This window comes from Canis lupus, chromosome 3, assembly GCF_011100685.1.
Source record: "Canis lupus familiaris isolate Mischka breed German Shepherd chromosome 3, alternate assembly UU_Cfam_GSD_1.0, whole genome shotgun sequence".
Lineage (NCBI taxonomy): Eukaryota > Metazoa > Chordata > Mammalia > Carnivora > Canidae > Canis > Canis lupus.
The window spans coordinates 62,294,702-62,312,980 of record NC_049224.1 but is presented as its reverse complement, the minus strand read 5'-3'; the positions used below and the strand labels follow the sequence as shown (position 1 = coordinate 62,312,980).

Genomic DNA, 18,279 nt, shown 5'->3' with positions numbered 1-18,279 from the left:
AAAGTGGCTCTAAGCTGCTGCTCCTACCTTTGCCTTCAAGATGGCAGCCAGAGGTCCAGGAGCTGATCAAGCAGCTGGAGAAAGTGATGACCAATCAGTCCCCTCTTCCAAAGACCAAGGCCAAGGTCACAGAGCCCAAGGAGTTCAACCTGACTGTTCCCCGACCCCGTGCCATTCCAGTGCCTGAGCCGGTCCCTGTCATGACCAAGCCAAAACCAGTAAGTGCAGACATCAGCAGTGGGCACAGGCTGTGAGCCAGTGGGGGGCTGGGCTCTTCCCAGGACTGAGGGTCCTCTGGGCAGACCAGGAGTGTTCAGGGGACCCCACCCAACTGTGGGGAAGCCCAGTTGAACTGGAGCCTGCCCAGTGGATCCCTGCTCTCCTCATGCTGAGGTCTACACCTTCCTCTGAATCATAGCCACTGACCACAAGCTCTTTTCCCACCACCCACCAGATCCCCAGGAGTACCTACCACCCGCCCAAGGAGCAGGAGCAACTAGAGATGACCAGGAGATATAATCGCTGGAAGGCTGAGGTCAGATGTCTCCCTCGACTCCTGCCTTCCTAGACCCCTCCAGAGTGTTTTTTTTTTTCTTTTTTAAAAAGATTTTATTTATTTATTAATGAGAGACAGAGAGAGAGAGAGAGAGAGAGAGAGAGAGAGAGAGAGGCAGAGACACAGGCAGAGGGAGAAGCAGGCTTCATGCAGGGAGCCCGACATGGGACTCCATCCCAGGTTTCCAGGATCAGGCCCTGGGCCGAAGGTGGCACTAAACTGCTGAGCCTCCCGGGCTGCCCCCTCCAGGGTGTTATATGGAAAAAGAGAGCAGTTTGGAGCTGGTCTGTGCCTCTGCCCCTTCTGAGACCCGAGGATGCTAGGTGGTGCCCAGGGGGGCCAGAGGCATGTGTTGCTGCTTGCAGGAGCTGCTGCTGAAGGTGAACATCGAGGAGATGCGGTGTGCGGTGCCCAGGTCCCGGGGTACGACCCTGGTGCAGGTAATCCCAGCCCTCTATACCCTGGGCCAGTCTTCATGGTGGCATTTTCTTACAACATGGAAACATTCCTCCCTGTGCCCTGTTAGCGGCGACATGATGAGCCCCTCATTCAGCCTTTTCAGGTTTGGCTCATAGGGGGCAGGCTTCCCATGAGGCTGAGACAGTGCTTGCTCCCCGAGCTGGGCTGAGAGCAGCTTAAGTGCGCAGGTGAGGACGCGGGCACACATCTTCAATGCTCTCTGGGTGTTCCCAGAGTTCCCTACTGACCACTTAATGTTTCTATAAGAAAAACAAAAACCCAAGATATGTTTGTCAGTAAAGAGAAAGTAAACAGAGTAGGACGAGGAAGGCCAGTTCTGGGTGGGTGCTCACTCCAGAGGAGCTGGGCCTGGCCTGCCCTCCCTGCCGTGGGCCCCCCTGGCCGCAGCTGCATGAGGCAGAGATGCCCCGGCCCCCCCAGCAGATGGGGGCGGGCGGAGGAGTGGGCAACCAGCAGAGTAGCGTGACCTGGGGGCACCCTCTGACCCATGGCTCCACACACTGGGGCTGTGGGGGACGTCCTGGGAGTGTCTGCAGGGCAGCAGCAGCTGGCACAGAGCAAGCTTGGGGGACAGCCAGGAAAGGTCATGGAAACCAGCCCCAGGGGCAGCTGGGGTGGGGGCAGAGCCCGAGCCCTGAAGTGCAAGCTCCCCTGCTTGGGAACCCATACCTTCCCTGCCCCTGCTTGGGAGTCTCAACCCTCCAGGAAGGCTGGGGAGGGTGCTAGAGAACTGAAGTGCTGCTGGGGGTAGGGGTCGGGGGAGGGGGCCGTGTGCAGGGGGCTGGCCAGGCAGCAGCAGTTACGATAGAGAGGAATGTGCTGGCTCTCCTGGGGGTGCAGGATCTACCACCTTCCCAGAATGCATTTAAGGGCACCCAGTGGGCACAGGTGCCAGGCTCTGATGTCCACAGGGCTCCGAGAAGAAGCTGCAGCTCCGATTCATGCCCAGAATCCTGAAGACTCCAAAGTTGACATTCTACAAGGTGAGAGGTGATCCTGACCTGGTCACAGTGGGCACAGGTGCTGGTCCCAGTGTCTTCTCCCTGGATGCCCACCTCCTGGCCTGGACGCCACTTCTTGTTCTGTTCTGTGCCCTCCTCTCTCCTGCAGCCCAACAATGTCCCAGTCAAGCTGAACACTGCTGCCATCCTCCGAGAAGGGTCTTTATACCAGCGGCAGGTGGAGAAAGAGCTGCAGAGGTGGGGTCGGCAGCTCCTCATCCTGCTTCAGAGGAGGGGGTGCAGGGACGGCTGTTCTGGGAGAAGAGGGAGACTGTGGGGCCAGTGTTCAGGGCAGATAATCCTGTTCAGGAAGATAATCCTGGCTCAGTGGGGGAAATGGACCACATATAAGGGGCCTTAGCAGAAAGCCAGCCCAGCCTAAACCTCTCTCAGGGGTCACCTCCTTTCCAGACCTCTTCCCAATTACCCCCACTCCCAGACCACCGGCACGGCAGACCCCTGTGCTTACCCCAGAAGTGGGCTGTGGTGGGAGTTTGGGTGGCTGCTCAGATGGATGAGAGGATAGACAAGCGGGCAGAGGAATGTAGATGGACAGACAGGTAGATGGAGTAAGGCCAATGGACAGTCTGGTGACTATACAGGAAGCAGGGGCAGGGAGATATGGCTGAAGGGTGGGTGCACAGGATGGGGACAGGTGGACAGTGGGGGTGGGGATGTGGCTGGCATTGGATGAAGAGTGCCCCATGCCTGTGAGGCCACTGTCCCCAGGGGAGGCAGCGGCGTCCCCATGGCCGGCACAGGTCCTGATCGGGAGGGAATCCAAACCCTGCCTCTAACCGCCCCCCCTGTTCCCCAGGGTGGATAAGCTTGTGGATGGTGCAGGCGACTTCTCTGAGTTTCTTGAGTGGCAGAAGAAGATGCAGGCGAAGGACCAGGAGGAGGCGCTGGCTGCAGGCGAGTGCCGGAGGCTGCAGGGGAAGCTCAGCCGCGAGGAGGCCATCCTGGCCCGGCAGCTCCTCAGGCAGGGCAACAAGCAGAAGGCCGACCAGAAGAAGGAGGAGGTGATGTGCCGCTCACAGGAGCAGCCAGGGGCCCGGGGTGCAAGCTGACCGTGTAGCGCAGGTGTGCTTCCTCCTTCCCCACCTTGACGGGCGGGGGTCCTGGAGGTGCTCAGAGCAGGGGTCTGGCCAGTGCTTCTGGTCCCGACTGCCCCCTCCCAGCCCCTACCAGCAGAGTCAGTTGGCCCCCACATCCACACATGAAGACCTGAGATTCTGGCAGAAACTTCTGACAAGCCAACATGGGGCATGTTTGCATCTGGTGTCCTCTCCCAGGGCGGTCTGTGGAGGTCACCACTTCAGAAGCTGTCGGCATATCAACCTGGGCTCGTCCCCCTGCTAGGACAGGTGGCCTAGGTGGAGGCCCCCAACCAGGGCTCCCCCGAAAGCCTGTTCTTTGCAGTGGGCCTCGCAGTGCCCTGGGCTCTGGGGGCCGCCACAACCCTTAGTGGAGGGAGACTTTCCAGGTGAACTCCACGTTGGATGTTGCTATGTCAGAAAGGAGCCAAGCAGCGCAGGGCTTTTGTGGTATTGCCCTCAAGCAAGTGGTTTTACCAGAGATGCCATGTTGCCTTTCCTGGGTGGTGTGCGAGGGGCTGGGCCTCGGGACCCCTGCAGCACGCACCCCTCCCCATTGAGATTCATGCTGAGCCTGTGAGCGAGAAGAGGCGTCAATGCGCGTGTCATTTGTTATGTGTGGGGCTGAGCGTGTTTTCATATACTGAAGGCCCGCTCCTGGGAATGACCTCTTCAGGGCTTTGGTCCATTTCTTCACAGCTTTAATGAGACACAATTGACAAGTTAGACTCACGTATGGTTAAGGTGTGTGGTGTGACAGGGGTGCCCCGGCAACTCAGTCAGTTATGCATCCGACTCTTGATTCCAGCTCAGGTCAGGATCTCAGGGTCCTGAGATCGAGCTCCGTGTTGGACTGGCACCTCCCCGTTCCCACTGTGCCAGCCCCTGGCTACCACCATTCATCTCTGTTACCATGACTTGGACTGGTTTAGATTCCGCATACAACTGAGACCCTACAGCAGCTGTCCTTCTGTGTCTGGCTTATTTCACTTAATATGTTCCAGGTTCACCCATGGTTTTGCAAGTGGCAGGATTTCCTTCTTTCTTAAGGCTACGTAGTATTTCCATGTCATCTGTCAGACACTTAGGTTGTTTCCAAATCTTGGCTATTGTGAATGATGCTACAATATGCATGGGAGTGCAGATATCTCTTCAAAATAGTGATTTTATTTCTCTTGAATATATATTGGACATGGGATCACTTCTGGGTTCCAATTTTTAAAACTGGTGGTTCTAGGGGTACCCAAATGGCTTGGTCTGTAGAGCATGTGACTCTTGATCTCAAGGTCCTGAGTATGAGCCCCACGCTGGCTGCAGAGATGACTTTTAAAAAAGTGGTAATTCTAGGGGCACCTGGGTGGCTCAGTTGATTGAGTGTCCGACTATTAGTTTCAGCTCAGGTCATGATCTTGGGGTTGTGGGATCGAGCCCTATGTCGGGCTCTGCATTCAGACCAGAGTCTGCTTTAGATTTTCTCTCTCCTCTGCTCTCTCTTTCTCTGTGTGTGTGTGTCTCAGATAAATAAATAAATAGAATCTTTTTTTAAAATCTGATAATTTGGGGGACGCCTGGGTGGCTCAGCGGTTGAGTGTCTGCCTTTGGTTCAGGGTGTGACCCCAGGATCTGGAATCGAGTCCCACATGGGGCTCCTTTCAGGAAGCCTGCTTCTCCCTCTTCCGGTGTGTCTCTCTCTCTGTCTCTCTCTCTCTCTCTCTGTGTATGTGTCTTTCATGAATAAATAAAATCTTAAAAGAATAAAATAAAAATAAAATCTAATAATTTTAATTTTTTGAGGAAAAATTAAAATACCATTTTCCATAATGGCTGCACCAACTTACACTCCCACCAATAGTCCCTTTTCTCCACATCCTCACCAATGCTTATCACAGCCATCCTCACAGGTGTAAGGTGATACCTCACTGACATTCTGATTTGCTTCTCTCTGATAATTAGTGATGACAAGCATCTTTCCAAATACCCGTTGACCATTTGTTCATTGTCTTTAGGAAAATTTTCACGTCCTTTCCCCATGTTTTAGCCATGGTATTTGGCTTTTCTTGCTATTGCGTTGTGTGAGTACCTTGTGCATTTTGGATGTTAACCCCCTACTAGATGGACATATGGTATGCAGAAGCTTTCTCCCATTCCACAGGGGCCTTTGCGTTTTGCTGGCCGTTTCCTTTGCTGCACTGAGACCTTTGATGTGGTTTCAGTAGTTCATTTCTGTTCTTGTTGCCCATGCTTTTGATGTCAAATCAAAATAATAATAATAATAATAATAATAATAATAATAATTGTAAGGCCACTTTGAGGGAGCTTTTCTCCTGTTTTCTTCTAGAAGTTTGTGATTTCAGGTCTTATGTTCAAGTCTGTAGTCCACTCTGAATTGATATTTGTGTGTGGTGTAAGGTAAGGGTCCAGTTTCCCTAGCACTACCTGTGGCAGATGCGGTCTCCTCCCTCACTGAGTGTTCCGGGGCTAAAGATGGGTCAGGCACTTTCCAATCAGCTCTTAGCCTTTATTGCTTTGATTTATTTTAAGAGTTCTTTACACATTAGGGAAAGTAACCCTTTATAAAATATTATAGGCAATTTCCTCCAGTTGGTCACTTGGCTTTGCTATGATGTATTTTGCAAGGCAAACTTATCAAGCTTTCCTTTTATTGTGTCCACATTTTGAAAGTTGAAAAGTTTTTCCTATACCCATGTTAGAGAGCAGTTCATCCATATGTTCTCTAGCATTTGTTTTTTTTTTCTTTTAGATTTTATTTATTTATTTGGGAGAGAGAAAGCGAGAGACAGAGCACAAGCAGAGGGGGAGCAGCAGGCAGAGGAAGAGAGAAGAGCAGGCTCCCCACTGAGCAAGGAGCCCAATGTGGGACTCAATCCCAGGACCCTGGGATCATGACCCAAACCGAAGGCAGGTGCTTAACTGACTGAGTCACCCAGGCTCCCCTCTAGTATTTATGTTTCATTTTTACATCTGGTTCTCAAATCTACTCAAAGTTTATTCTTGTACACAGTCTGAGATCTGGATCCACTTTCATGGCCAACCATTTGAGTCTTCTAATCCATGAATGCACTATGTCTCCCCAATTATTTAAATCTTTTATTTCTTTCATCTGTGTTGTATAGTTTTTAGTATCTGAGTCCTGTAAATGTTTTATAAGATTTGTGCCTAAGGATTTCCTTTTTGAGGAATTGTAAATGGGATTGTATTTTCAATTCTGTTGTCCATGTATTTGATGCTAGTAATATTTTTTTAAGATTATTTATTTATTTATTCATGAAAACCAGAGAGAGAGAGGCAGAGGTATCGGCAGAGGGAGAAGCTCTCCTCTGCAGGGAGCCTTATGTGAAACTCGATCCCAGGACCCCGAGATCACACCCTGAGCCAAAGGCAGACACTCAACCACTGAGCCACCCAGGTGCTCCAATGCTAGTAATATTAAAATGTAATTGACTTTTGTGTATTGATCTTTTATCTTGTGACCTTGCTGAACTCCCTTATTTTTCTAGGACAAAGAGTTTTATTGTACATTCCTTAGGATTTTCTATGTAGACAATCATGTCGTCTATAAAGAACAGTTCATTTCTTTATTTCTGACCTGCATTCCTATAATTTGCTCTTCTGACATATTGCTCTGGCTAAAACTTCCAGGACTGTGTTGGAGAAGAATGAGAGCATAAATTTATGCCTAGTTCATGATATCAGGGGAAATCAGTCTTCTACCATTAAGGACTGATGTTGGATATACTCTCCATCATGTTGATGAAAGTTCCACAAGTTTTTATTAGGAAAAGGTGTTGAATTTCATCAAATGCTTTTCTGCATCAATGGATATGATCATGTGACTTTTCTTTGGGTGGTGAATATAGTAGATTCGTGACAAAATGATGAATTCTTAATCACATGATGGAGTTTCAAATATTGAACCAGCTTTGCATCTCTACCATAAACCCCACTTGGTTATGGTACTTAATTCTTTTTACATTTGCTAATTCCATTTGCTACTATTTTGATTTTGTTCAAGTGTTTCTACAGAGAGTTTCATGCATAATGTTACTCTGCTTTTCTTTTCCTGACTTGGTCTAATTTTGTTGTCAGGGTCACACCAGCTTTGTTAAGGTGAATTTGGAGGTCTTCTTTCCTCTTTCATTTATCTCTAGGGGAGATTTGGTGTTAATTCTTTCAACATTTTGCAAAATTCTCCAGTGAAATCATCTAAGCCGGGAAATTTCTTTTTTGAAAGCTTTCAAATTACAAATTTAATTTCTGTAAAAGATATAGGACTATTCAAATGATCTGCTTCATAATGGGGGAGTTGTGGTCATTTGTGTTTTTTTAAGGAATTTGCCCATTTCACTAAGTTGTCAAATGTATGCACGTAGAGTTGTTTGTAATATTCTATTATCATCCTTTTTTTAATATCTGTATGATCTATAGCGACATAACCTGTTTCATTCTTGATATTGGTAGGTTGTACTTTTTTGCTTTTCTTCTGTAAGTCTTGCTAGAGATTTGTCAATTTCATCAATCTTTTCAAAGAACCAGCTTTTTGTTTTATTGATTTTTCTTTACTGTTTTTGCTGTTTTCAACGTCATTGATCTCTGCTCTTCACTATTTCCTTCATTCTACTCACTTTGAGTTTATTTTGCTCTGCTTCTTCTAGGCACTTGATATGGAGCTTAAATTACTGGTAAGAGACTTCTCTGCTTTTCTATTGCGAACATTCAGTGTTATTCATTTCCCTTTTATTTACTGCATTAGCCATGTCCCAAAAATTGTGATATATTGTATTTCATTTTCATTCAATTTGATGTATTTTTTCATCTTCCTTCAGATTTTTCCCTTTGGCCCATGGACTACTTAGAAGTGTGTTGTTTAGTTTCCAAGAATGTGGGGATATTCTTGTTATCTTTCTGTCTCTGATTTCCATTGTGACTCCATTGTAATTGTTGAACACAGCCCTGTATGATTTCAACAATTGTAAATTTGCCGAGATTGGTTCTGTGGCCCGGATGTTGCCGATCACACTGTGTTCGGTGCCTTTGGAGAAGAATGAGTATTGCACTGTTGCTGTGTGTTCCATATGGATGGGCAGCTCCTGCTGGTTGAGAGAGTCGTTGAGATCGGCCACATCCTCGCTAACCCTGCATCTAGTTGTCTCCTGGTCACTGGAGAAGGAGTGTGAAGTATTCACCTATAATTGTGAAGTTGTTGTCTTCTCCTCTTGGTCACATCAGTGTTTGCTGCTCATATTTTGCAGCCCTGTTGTCTGATGCATATACGTTTAAAATTGCTGGGTGTTCTTAGTCCCTCTGCCTGGTAATTTCCTTTGTTCTGAAGTTGACTGTATCTTGCATTAACTGCCAGTCCTGTTTCCCTGGATTAATGTTTACGTGAACCAGGCCACCTCTGCGCACGCATGTGCACACATGCACACACGCGCGCGCGCACACACACGCACACACACACTGCCTCCACTGCCAGTCTTCCTTCCAGGAATGGTGACAGAGGTTGGCTGTGCAGCCCCATCCTTTTGTCAGCCTGCTTGTGTGAGTGATGTTCACTGGCAGATGGTCTGCCATCCTGACACTATGTCCAGAGATGGGGTGATTGTAGGGCAGGCGGGTTTCCGAGGCCCACACGGGCTCCTGCATCTTCCTAGGTGAGTGGCAGGGGTGCCCACATCCTCTCCAATATCTTGGCATGATCTAGCACCATCCCTCCTGACCCCAAAGGTCCTGTGAGTAAAAGATCTCCAGGTAAGAACCAAAGGCGTTGCAGGCCACCCAACAACAGTATGGGGAGAAAGCACCCGGAGAGGGTTTGACAGCCCAGCCACATCTGGGTATTCATCTGAATACTCCCCTCAGCCTTGTCGACAGACTGTCATAATTAGGCTGCTTGGGGACAGCACCCCAACCCCAAATAGTGTCCTTCAAAGTCTGGCTAACCCTGACTGGAGCATCTTTTATAAGCCCAGTGGCTTCTTTCCCCATCCTGGAATGTCCAGTTATATGCATTTACATCACTCATATGTTTTATATGAACTAGGCACAGTAGATGGCACTAAATATTTGAAGAGAAAGGGATTTTAATTTCTCTTGTATGGTTCATGTTGGATGATGACTCAGCCCTTGTGTCTTATTTAACTAACTTTTGCCGTGGCTGGTCAGAGGTTCCAATGCTATGGCCTGGTCCACTGGAGCCCTTCTGGCTGCCCTGCCCTCTGCACCTCTCTGGGGGTGCTGAGGAGGTGGGAACCTTCATCTTTACTTGCCAGCAAAGACAGGGGCAGGGCCTGAGGTGGTCAAGTTGGTCCAGGCAGAGATGGCACTTGAAGTCCTGCATGTCTTCCTCCTTTTGGGCCTCTTCCATGCTCCTGCACCACCCACACCCCTGTTCCATGCCCATTTACGGAGAGCCTGGAGATGCTGCCTCTTGCCCTCCCTCCTGACTGTTCCTGAGGTACAGCCTAGCTGGGGACCTGGGGACACCACAGCGTAGGCCTCTCACCCACAACTCATTTATTCTTTGTCGTCATTTACACACATGAGGTAAGTACCAAAATCCTCGCAGATTTTGGTAGCCCACCTCTTTACACCTCAGATTTCCACATGAGCATTTTCTACTTATTACCAAGTTTTTGAAGCTACTTTTAAACAATATACTTTATATTTTGGAGCTGTTTTAAGAGTCACAGAAAAGTTGCAAAGATAGTACAGAGAGTTCCCGTGTGTCCCCCCGACCCCCGCCAACACCTTCCCCCATCCCTTCTTCACCCAGCACTCTGCTGGCCACATCTTCCATCACCATACCGGGTGTCCAGGCTGCCACAACAAAGCACCACAACCTGGAGGGCTCACATCATAGTTCCTGAGGCCCCAAGTCTAAGATCAAGGAAGGTGGCAGGGGGCCATGGTCCTGGCTACATTTATTGGCAAGGATCCTTCCTCACCTCTTCCAGCTTCTGGTGACCCCAGGAACTCCATGGTTTGTGGCGGCCTCACCCCAGTTCTGCCTCCATCCTCACAGAGACATGTGTCATGCATCCACGTCTCTCTGTGTCCTCTCCTTACGAACATTGGTCATTGAATTGAGGGCCCACCCTAAACCCAGGATGGTTTCATCTTGAGATCCTCAACTAATTGGACATGAGATCACATTCTGAGGTTCCAGGTAGATGTTAGTTTGGGGCGGGGTGGGGGAGACTCTGGCCCTCTGTGCCATGGTATATTTGTCACAGCTAAGTAGCCAACATTGGTACATGACTCTTCACTGAACTCCACACTTTGTTTAGATTTTAGCTCATCTTTTCCCACAAATGCCCTTTCCTGTCCCAGGACCCTCAAAGAGTCATGTCTCAGATTCTTTTTGGGTGTGACAGCTTCTCAGGCTTTCCTGGTTTTGATGACTTCAATAGTTGGAGAAGAGCTGACCAGGTATCCTGTAGATCGCCCCTTGGTGGGGATGTGTCTGTTGTTCTTCTCATAGTTAGACTGGGGTTGTGGGTTTTGGGAGGAAGCCCGCAGAGGTGAAGTGCTCTTCCCATCACATCCTCTCAAGGGCATCTGCTTTCAACAGACTCATCACTGTGATGTTGACTTGGTCCCCTGGCCAAAGCTGTGTCTGCCAGGTTTCTCTGCTGCTGTCATCCTCACCCACTGGACAGTACTCCGCAGAAGGGGCCTCTAAGCAGAGCCCACACTCAAGGAGTGGGCACCTGCTGAGAATTCTTCTGCACGAATGACTTTCTCTACTCCCTCACTTATTTATTTACTCAATCACTTCTTTCAGTGGGACTCATGAATGTGTATTTTACATTTTGTGTTATAAACCAACAGGGCAGTATTGTGTTGTGAGCTTGGGCCTTGGGCCTTTGAGCTCTTTCAGGTTGGTTCCTGTGTCCCTCTGACTGCCTCTGTCCTTCTGTTGTGTGAGCACTTCCTTACTTTTTTGGCACACATCGAAAAGGATGGTCAAGAGCCATTTTTGATACATGCCAGCAAATTGTTTTATAGAAGGATGACATTGTGCCTGGTGTCTGCACCTGAAGTCCAAGCTGCCTGCAGGCTGGTTCCCACTTACTGTGCAGCCGAAGCTGCCTGCAGGCTGGTTCCCACTTACTGTGCAGCCGAAGACAAGCCCCTAGTTAGCTGCATGGATCAGCAGGGGTTGGGAGTTCCATAGCTCCCTGGCCACTCTGGACCAGTGACAGGAGGTGTAAATCCCACATTGTGCATTGTAGTTTCTTGAGGACTAAAAACTATGATTCGAATTGTACACAGTAGCATCAAACAGGAAGCAATCTGAATGTCCATCCACAGTAAAATGGATGAAAGGTTTGCGATATGTTCCCCTAAAACATACAGCCACAAAAATAAGTCAGCTACAATCCAGGAGATAATATTATGAACCTTATATATGCAGTGCAGAGTTGAAGAGGCAAGAACACCTGGATACAGGAGGATTCCAGTCACATGCATCCAAGTGGCAAAACTACCCCCTATTCTGCTGTTTAGACTGCACATCAGAAGAGAGTGGGGTGACCAACAGGACATGGCTGGGGGGTCATGTGACAGGGAGCCTGAGGCTGCCCAAGGGGGCTAGCATGTCCTGTGCTCTGGTGGGAATCCAGGGCAAACTCGTGGTTCTGACTTGGTTTCCCCAGGACCACAGTGGAGGGAGGGAGGGAGGGAGGACATGAGGTATAACTTCCCCAGTAGGCCCTGACCTCCAGGGGACTCCCAGAGGCTGATGAGCTTAGAGCCCGGTTCCAAGGTGACTTGAGGTCAAGGGCTGGTTCTGCTCCCTAGACCTCATGCTGCTCTCAGGGCTGGAGCAGACCAGGGGGCCCCTCCAGCTTTGACCATGGTGGGTTGGTTGTTTGAGCAGACGGCTGAGCTGATGCAGCAGTGTGCTGAGAGGCGCCTCCAGGAGGAGAGGTCCATGAAGGAGCTGGTGGAGCAGGTGATAGAGGTGCAGAAGAATGTTAAGGTGGCACAGATGAAGCTCCTGAAGGGCCGAAGGCAGATAGGTATGGTGGGGGGCCAGGTACCATGAGGCCATTCCCAGCTCAGGTCTCATGCTGGCTTCTGGCCTCAAGTGAGTTGCTATGGTTGGTGAGAGCCCAACTGCCCTCTGTGAGCCTCAGCACCCTGCTTGGCCCCCAAGTTCAGGAGGTGATAGAGGAGAGCCGGGAGCTGCTACAGCGCACCGCAGAGGCAGCCAAGGAGGAGCAGAAGCGGCGCTGTGAGCTCATCGCTCAACATCGAGCTCTGGAGACACAGCCCATGCGCAAAGGCAAGCTGGTGGACCTGACCCAGGTAAGGACACGGCCGGTCCTAGGGGAGCCTCCCCATGTCTTGCTGTGCCTAGCATGGCCATGAGAGGGCATGTCCAGAATTCCCACCAATACCAAAGGAGATCTGGCCCAAAGCCAAGATCCACCTAGCATGTGTGGCATGCCCAGCTGTGGATGTTGCACCTGCCATGCTGGAGGCCTAGGGCTGGCCCAAGAGTTCACAGTCCTGTCGAGGAGACCTCTGTGACCTCTGGGGGCAAGAGGGAAGGGGCTGTGGGCAAGGTAGGGCTTCACAAGATAGGCTTCATGTTGAAGGAGGCCCCGGGACTCCCCAGGCCCAAGTGGGAAGGGCAATGTAGGGAGAGTGTAGGTGTGCAAAGGCCAGATGAGTGGAGGCTGAGAGGAAAGCCCCGATGCCTTGAAGCCTGTGTGAGAAGCACCATGAGAGGCCTGGCTAGCATATGGAGAGGTGGAAGCAGCCCTGGGAGGGCCATGGGAGCTGGTCTGGGAGCCTGGCCTGATCCCAGTGGATGTGGGAAGTCCAGAGGGACTCTGCCCAGGTGCCCAGGGCCTGGCTTGGGGAAACAGTGGCGAGCTCCATTTGGGCCCTAACACGGTAGAGGGGTCTACAGGGCACTCAGCTGAGATGTGTGATCACCAGAGGGCTGGAGAGGCCGGGGTGCTACTGAGCAGAGGGAAGGAGGTCTCCTGAGCACAGGGGCCAGACTTCCAGAACCTGGGGGAGGGGCACTGGTGTTGGTGCAGAGGGCAGGTCAGGGTGCAGAAGATAACCATGCAGGCTGGTCATGGGCCTGACGCCCAGCTTCGGGCCTCCCCATCACCTGAAGATCCCTGGATATGGCCTGGAAGGGGAGATGTCTGTGGTGGAGCTTCGAGAGCGGCTGGCCCTGCTCAAGGAGACCCAGCAGCGTAAGGAGGAAGAGAAGCGAGACCAGATCATCCAGGCCAAGCGCGCCAGAAGCCAGGGACTGCAGAATATGGTGGAGCAAATCTCACTGTGCCGTGCGGCCATGGGGAGGTCTGCGGCCTTGAGGTCGGTACCAGTGGTCCCAGGGGTGGGTGCCTCGGCAGGAGCAAGGAGCCAGTCTTGCCCTGCCTTTGCCTCCACCTGGGTGGGTTCTCCCTGCAACAACATACCACCATCCTGCAGTTTCTTTGCAATAGCTTCTTCCACTCCTACTCTTTTATTGGATCACTTTCAGACATATGAAAATGATGAAAAAATTGTTCAGTGAGGCCTTGGACGCAAAATGATTGCATGTAGGGCATGAGTACAACCTTTGCCATGTGTTTCATCTAGCTAGCTACTTATCTGCCCCTTTGGAAGTAATTGTAACCTCAGACACTCTTCACTCTCAAACACTTTGGTGTGCCTCTTCTGAAAAAAAGACATTGTCCTACATAACCACAGCACAATGACACAACTAGAAAATTCAACAAAAATTCCTGTCATCTAAATAGCCTCTCCATGTTTCTCTAAGGTCCCAAGACTGTTTGCTGTATTTTTTTTTCTTTCTTTTTAGACCAGAAACTGGCTAGGATTCACATATAGCATTTGATTTTCAAGCATCTCGCTTGACTACTGTCTTTTAAGGGAGAGCATCACACACATACCCCTTTTGTTTTGGGAACAATGTGGTGACTTCCAGCCCCATGCGTCTGTCCCATGGCAGTGTGGTAGGGCACTGATTGGTGTCACATCCTGGGGTCAGGCTGACCTTTGGGCCCTGGCCTGATACCACAGCACAGGAAGGCAAGGCTGGTCCAGGGGACATGACACCCAGCCCTGTCATAGCATAGTCTGATTCAGGATCTGGCACACAGGACTCCAGAGGAAGTGTATAACTGGGGTGGGGTGTATAGGAGGGAGGACAGTCACTATTAATACTGAGTGACTGCTGCTTGGTGACAGCTGTGGGGGCTGCCCAGGCATGGTTGGCTGGCCATTGGGCAGGTCTGTAAGGTGGCAGGTACTGTGGAGACCTCACCACTTCCAGACTCAGCTAGATAGACCCCACATGCAATCTGGCTGGTGTTGGGGAGCCCTCAGGAGTCCAGACCTGCTAACAAAGCTCCTGGAACCCTCTGCGTGCAGCCAGACCTCATGGCATTAATTCACCAGGACCATTTTTTAAAACAGATTTTAATATTTATTTATCACACACACACACACACAGAGGCACAGGCAGAGGGAAAAGCAGGCTCCATGCAGGGAGCCCGATGTGGGACTCGATTGGAGGACGGCAGGATCATGCCCTGAGCTGAAGGCAGACGCTCAACCGCTGAGCCACCCAGGCGCCCTCACCAGGACTATTTGAGTGGACAGTCTGTCCGGAGGCCGGTGGAACGTTCCTGCACATGCCCTGATGCTGCGATTCGCACTTAAACCGAAGGCATCAGGAAATAGTCTGTGTACTGAGATCTCGATTGTTTATTTATTCATAAGAGACAGAGAGGCAGACACAGGCAGAGAAGCAGGCTCCCTGTGGGGAGCCCCATGCAGAACTCCATCCCAGGGCCCCAGGATCACATGAGCCAAAAGCAGCAGCTCAACCACTGAGCCAGGCTCCGGGAGACCTCATTTTGGAAGGAAAAATGGCCTAGGATGACACAGATCTGCAAAGCTCTATTAGCAGCTGTTGCCATTAGGCAAGAGGGTGGCAAGGAGAGCGCATGATACAAGAGGGTTTTCACTTTCTTGCTCCGAATACCTACGTATCTAATATACGTAGAATGCATTTTTTAAATGTTAAGTGCACAGTAAAACGGTAGTGGCTCTGGGGGGCGGCACCGCAGCGGTCCTCGGAGGGTGTCTCCCGGTGGCATCACTGACCTTCGGTTAGGGCCGGTCCTAAGCCCGCCCCGTCGCCCACGCAGGTGGGAACAGAAGAAAGCACAGTCCGCGGCCCCGGGGCCGCCGTCCCAGGACCAGCGCGTGCTGGAGCTGCGGCGCAGGATCGAGGAGAGCGCAGCGGAGCGCCGCAAGCAGGCAGCCTCCGGGCCGATCTCTGCGCCGCGAGCCCCGCGCCCCAAGCCGCGGGTGAGCCCTGCGAGCCGGCGGGGAGGCCGGGGGGCGGGGAGGAGGGCGAGGGTCGGTCGGGGGTCGGTGGGAGCGGCCCTGGACCTCGCCGACCTTTCCGCCTGCCCGCCTGCAGGCGCAGCTGGAGTCCAGGCATTGGGTAGAGCTGCAGCAGAGCCGCGAGCGCCGGCTGCGGGCGCTGCAGAGGAGCTGCGTGGACGCCTAGCACTGGCGCCGCCTGGAGGCCGCCTGAGCCGGGGGGCGCGGGGCGCGGGGCGCGGGGCACGCCCCCAGACCCCGGGGATCCCCACCAATAAAGCGTGCGGCCCGCGGAGTGCGCCTCCTCTTCCTCGGCCGCGAGCCCGCCCTCCCCTCCCCGGAGTCCCTGCCCCCAGCTCCACAATCTTGCCCGCCCCAGAGTCCACCTGTCCGGAACCGGGTTGCCGGATGAAATGCCAGCGCAGTGATTGGGCGGGACAAACACGCTAAAAAATGCATCCGCTCTTTTTCTGCAACTCAGATTTATCTGGGTGCCCTGTATTTTACGTGCTAAATCTGGCCGCCCTTGCCCAGATTCCAGCGCAAAGCATTATCCTTGCAGCTCCTGAGAACGCCCCGAGCCACCTCTGTCCTGAGTCTGCGTAACCTGTATGGTGGGGCGTGCGCGTCTGCTTGGAGAAGTGGCCGGGATGCTGGAGCCACTAGGAAATGACTTACCTCGAGCAAAGCTCACTGCGGCCATAGCGGGGGAGGGGGCCCATGGAGAGGAGCAACTGTCCCCCACCCCCATTCTGCTGATGAGGCTGGTAGTCCTCAAAGAGTAAAGTAACCAGCCCTTTAAAAGCCTTGACCTAGGGACGTCTGGGTGGCCCAGTGGTTGAGCGTCTGCCTTCCAATCGGGCGTGATCCTGGACTCCCGGCATCGAGTCCCACATCAGGCTCCCTGCATGGAGCCTGCTTTTCCCTCTGCTTATGTCTCTGCCTCTCTCATGAATAAATAAAATCTTAAAAAAAAAAAAAAAAAAAAAAAAAAGAAGAGGCCTTGACCTAAAGTTTGCATGACTTTAGAGTATCACCCAGACTTCTCCAGCAGTACGGAAGGAACCTGGAGCCAGCGGACATGAACCCAGACCAGGACATATTCATCTTCTTGGCTCCTCTGGATCCAGCACCAGGCTGGAGAGGGCATGACCTTGAGGGCTGGCTGAATGAAAGCCTGCTGCTGAAATGTAGGATCATGAATAAAGCATGATGTGCTGCAGCTCCCAGGAAGGATAGAGTATGGGCAAGTCCATGGGGGTGGGGGACAGTCAGGGAGATGGGATTTCCAGGAGAGAGAGCTCCCCAAACCTGACTTCCTCCTGGGGTCTGGGGGTGAGATGGTGTCTCAGGAAAGGAGGCTGGACCCCAGGCACATTCTGACCAGGAGGATAGGCATCTTGAAGTAACAAGAACAGACTGAACACCAGGGTTCTCCCCCAATATTCTGAACAGTGTCAGAAACCCAGGAATTTCCTGGTTCATAGAGACATTTCCTACCTCCCTCTCACAAAAGCTGGGGACAGATTAAATTTCATTTAAAGAAATAAACATGACATTTCTTACATCCTGTGTTACATGTGAATTCAAACCCATTTCATTTGGTATCAAGGAAATACATTGATGATGACCTGTCCATAGTGTCCCTCAGGAGCACTGAGAGTTTGAAATGATGAATTACGAACTCCCATAACTGGCAATCCAAGATAGGGTGGGCTTCAGGACATGCCTGATGCAGTTCTGTCTTCAAGCTGGTAGCACTCATGACATCCAGGGTTAGAAGGGTCATCACTCCCTGGTGGCTCTATTAGGAGGGTTCTCTGTCCTCAGAGCCTTGTGTGAACATCTGCTCCAGTCTCACTGACCTGCACCAAACAAGCTCTGCTGAGCCAGTTCTTGCAGCAGGGGAAGGTCTATATGGGAGCCCAAAGCAAGCACTGTGGCAAGAGGGGAGGAAAACCTTTCACCTATCAGACTGACTTCTGGAGCAGAGGGGAGAGGTGATAGCTTAACATATTTGTGATGCTGTTGGCAATGATGCTGGTTGGCAGCCCATACCAATGTCCCTAACTGGCCTCTTGGACTGGGTGGCTGCTCAGAGCTGCCTTAAGAGTACCTGGAGCTTCTGTTCCATACCAACCTGGGTGGGAACAGGCTTTGGGCCATCCCCTGAGGTTGTGGCCTGAGGGCAGACCATGTATTCCAGATTAATGGCAAAGTGTCTCTGGTCTCCCAGGTTCCCTGCCTCATGATTGCCCATTAAGACGCAGTCTATTTCCCTCAGTCCTTGAATCTGGGCTGGCTTACTTTGGCCAACAGGGTACAGCAGAAGTGGCTGTGTGCCAGTTCTGAGGCTGGGCCTCACGTGGCCTTGGAACTCCTCTTTGTTCTCTTGAAACCCTGCCGGGCCCCAATGTGAGGATGTCCAGGGTGACCTACTGACATGAGACACAATATGAGGTCAGCCAGTTGTCCCAGCAGAAGCCGTTCTCACCCATACTACATACCAGCAGAACCAGAACCTTCCCCTGCCCCCACTAACTTGTAGATTCATTAACAATAAATGCCTATTTGCTCAAAGCACTGAGCTTTGAGGTTTGTCAGAAGCAGCAGCTGACATACCCTCTAGAGTTGATAGCCTTCATTTACTGAGACTTCCCGGCTACCTGCATGAGCCTTTTAAAACAACTTTTAGGGCAGCTCTGGTGGCTCAGCAGTTTAGCGCTGCCTTCGGCCCAGGGTGTGATCCTGGAGA

The 18,279-nt window shown here is 51.3% G+C and overlaps 1 protein-coding gene across 4 annotated transcripts in view; it reads left to right on the top strand.

Moving 5' to 3' along the window:
* The window catches only part of CFAP99 (cilia and flagella associated protein 99), a 40,069-nt gene extending 23,592 nt beyond the window's left edge, over window positions 1–16,477 (top strand). The window contains exons 3-13 of one of the 4 annotated variants that reach the window (XM_038533250.1): window positions 41–218; window positions 455–535; window positions 922–996; window positions 1,948–2,019; window positions 2,147–2,235; window positions 2,855–3,059; window positions 12,037–12,178; window positions 12,316–12,467; window positions 13,294–13,499; window positions 15,344–15,506; window positions 16,087–16,477. In XM_038533250.1, the coding sequence (XP_038389178.1) occupies window positions 41–218; window positions 455–535; window positions 922–996; window positions 1,948–2,019; window positions 2,147–2,235; window positions 2,855–3,059; window positions 12,037–12,178; window positions 12,316–12,467; window positions 13,294–13,499; window positions 15,344–15,506; window positions 16,087–16,197 (1,474 nt within the window). In that variant the 3' untranslated portion in view covers window positions 16,198–16,477. Of the gene's footprint in view, window positions 1–40; window positions 219–454; window positions 536–921; window positions 997–1,947; window positions 2,020–2,146; window positions 2,236–2,854; window positions 3,060–12,036; window positions 12,179–12,315; window positions 12,468–13,293; window positions 13,500–15,343; window positions 15,507–15,621; window positions 15,739–16,086 lie in introns of those variants that run through there. The other 3 variants (XM_038533247.1, XM_038533248.1, XM_038533249.1) reach the window with 3 other exon arrangements.
* Window positions 16,478–18,279: the final 1,802 nt, after the last annotated feature.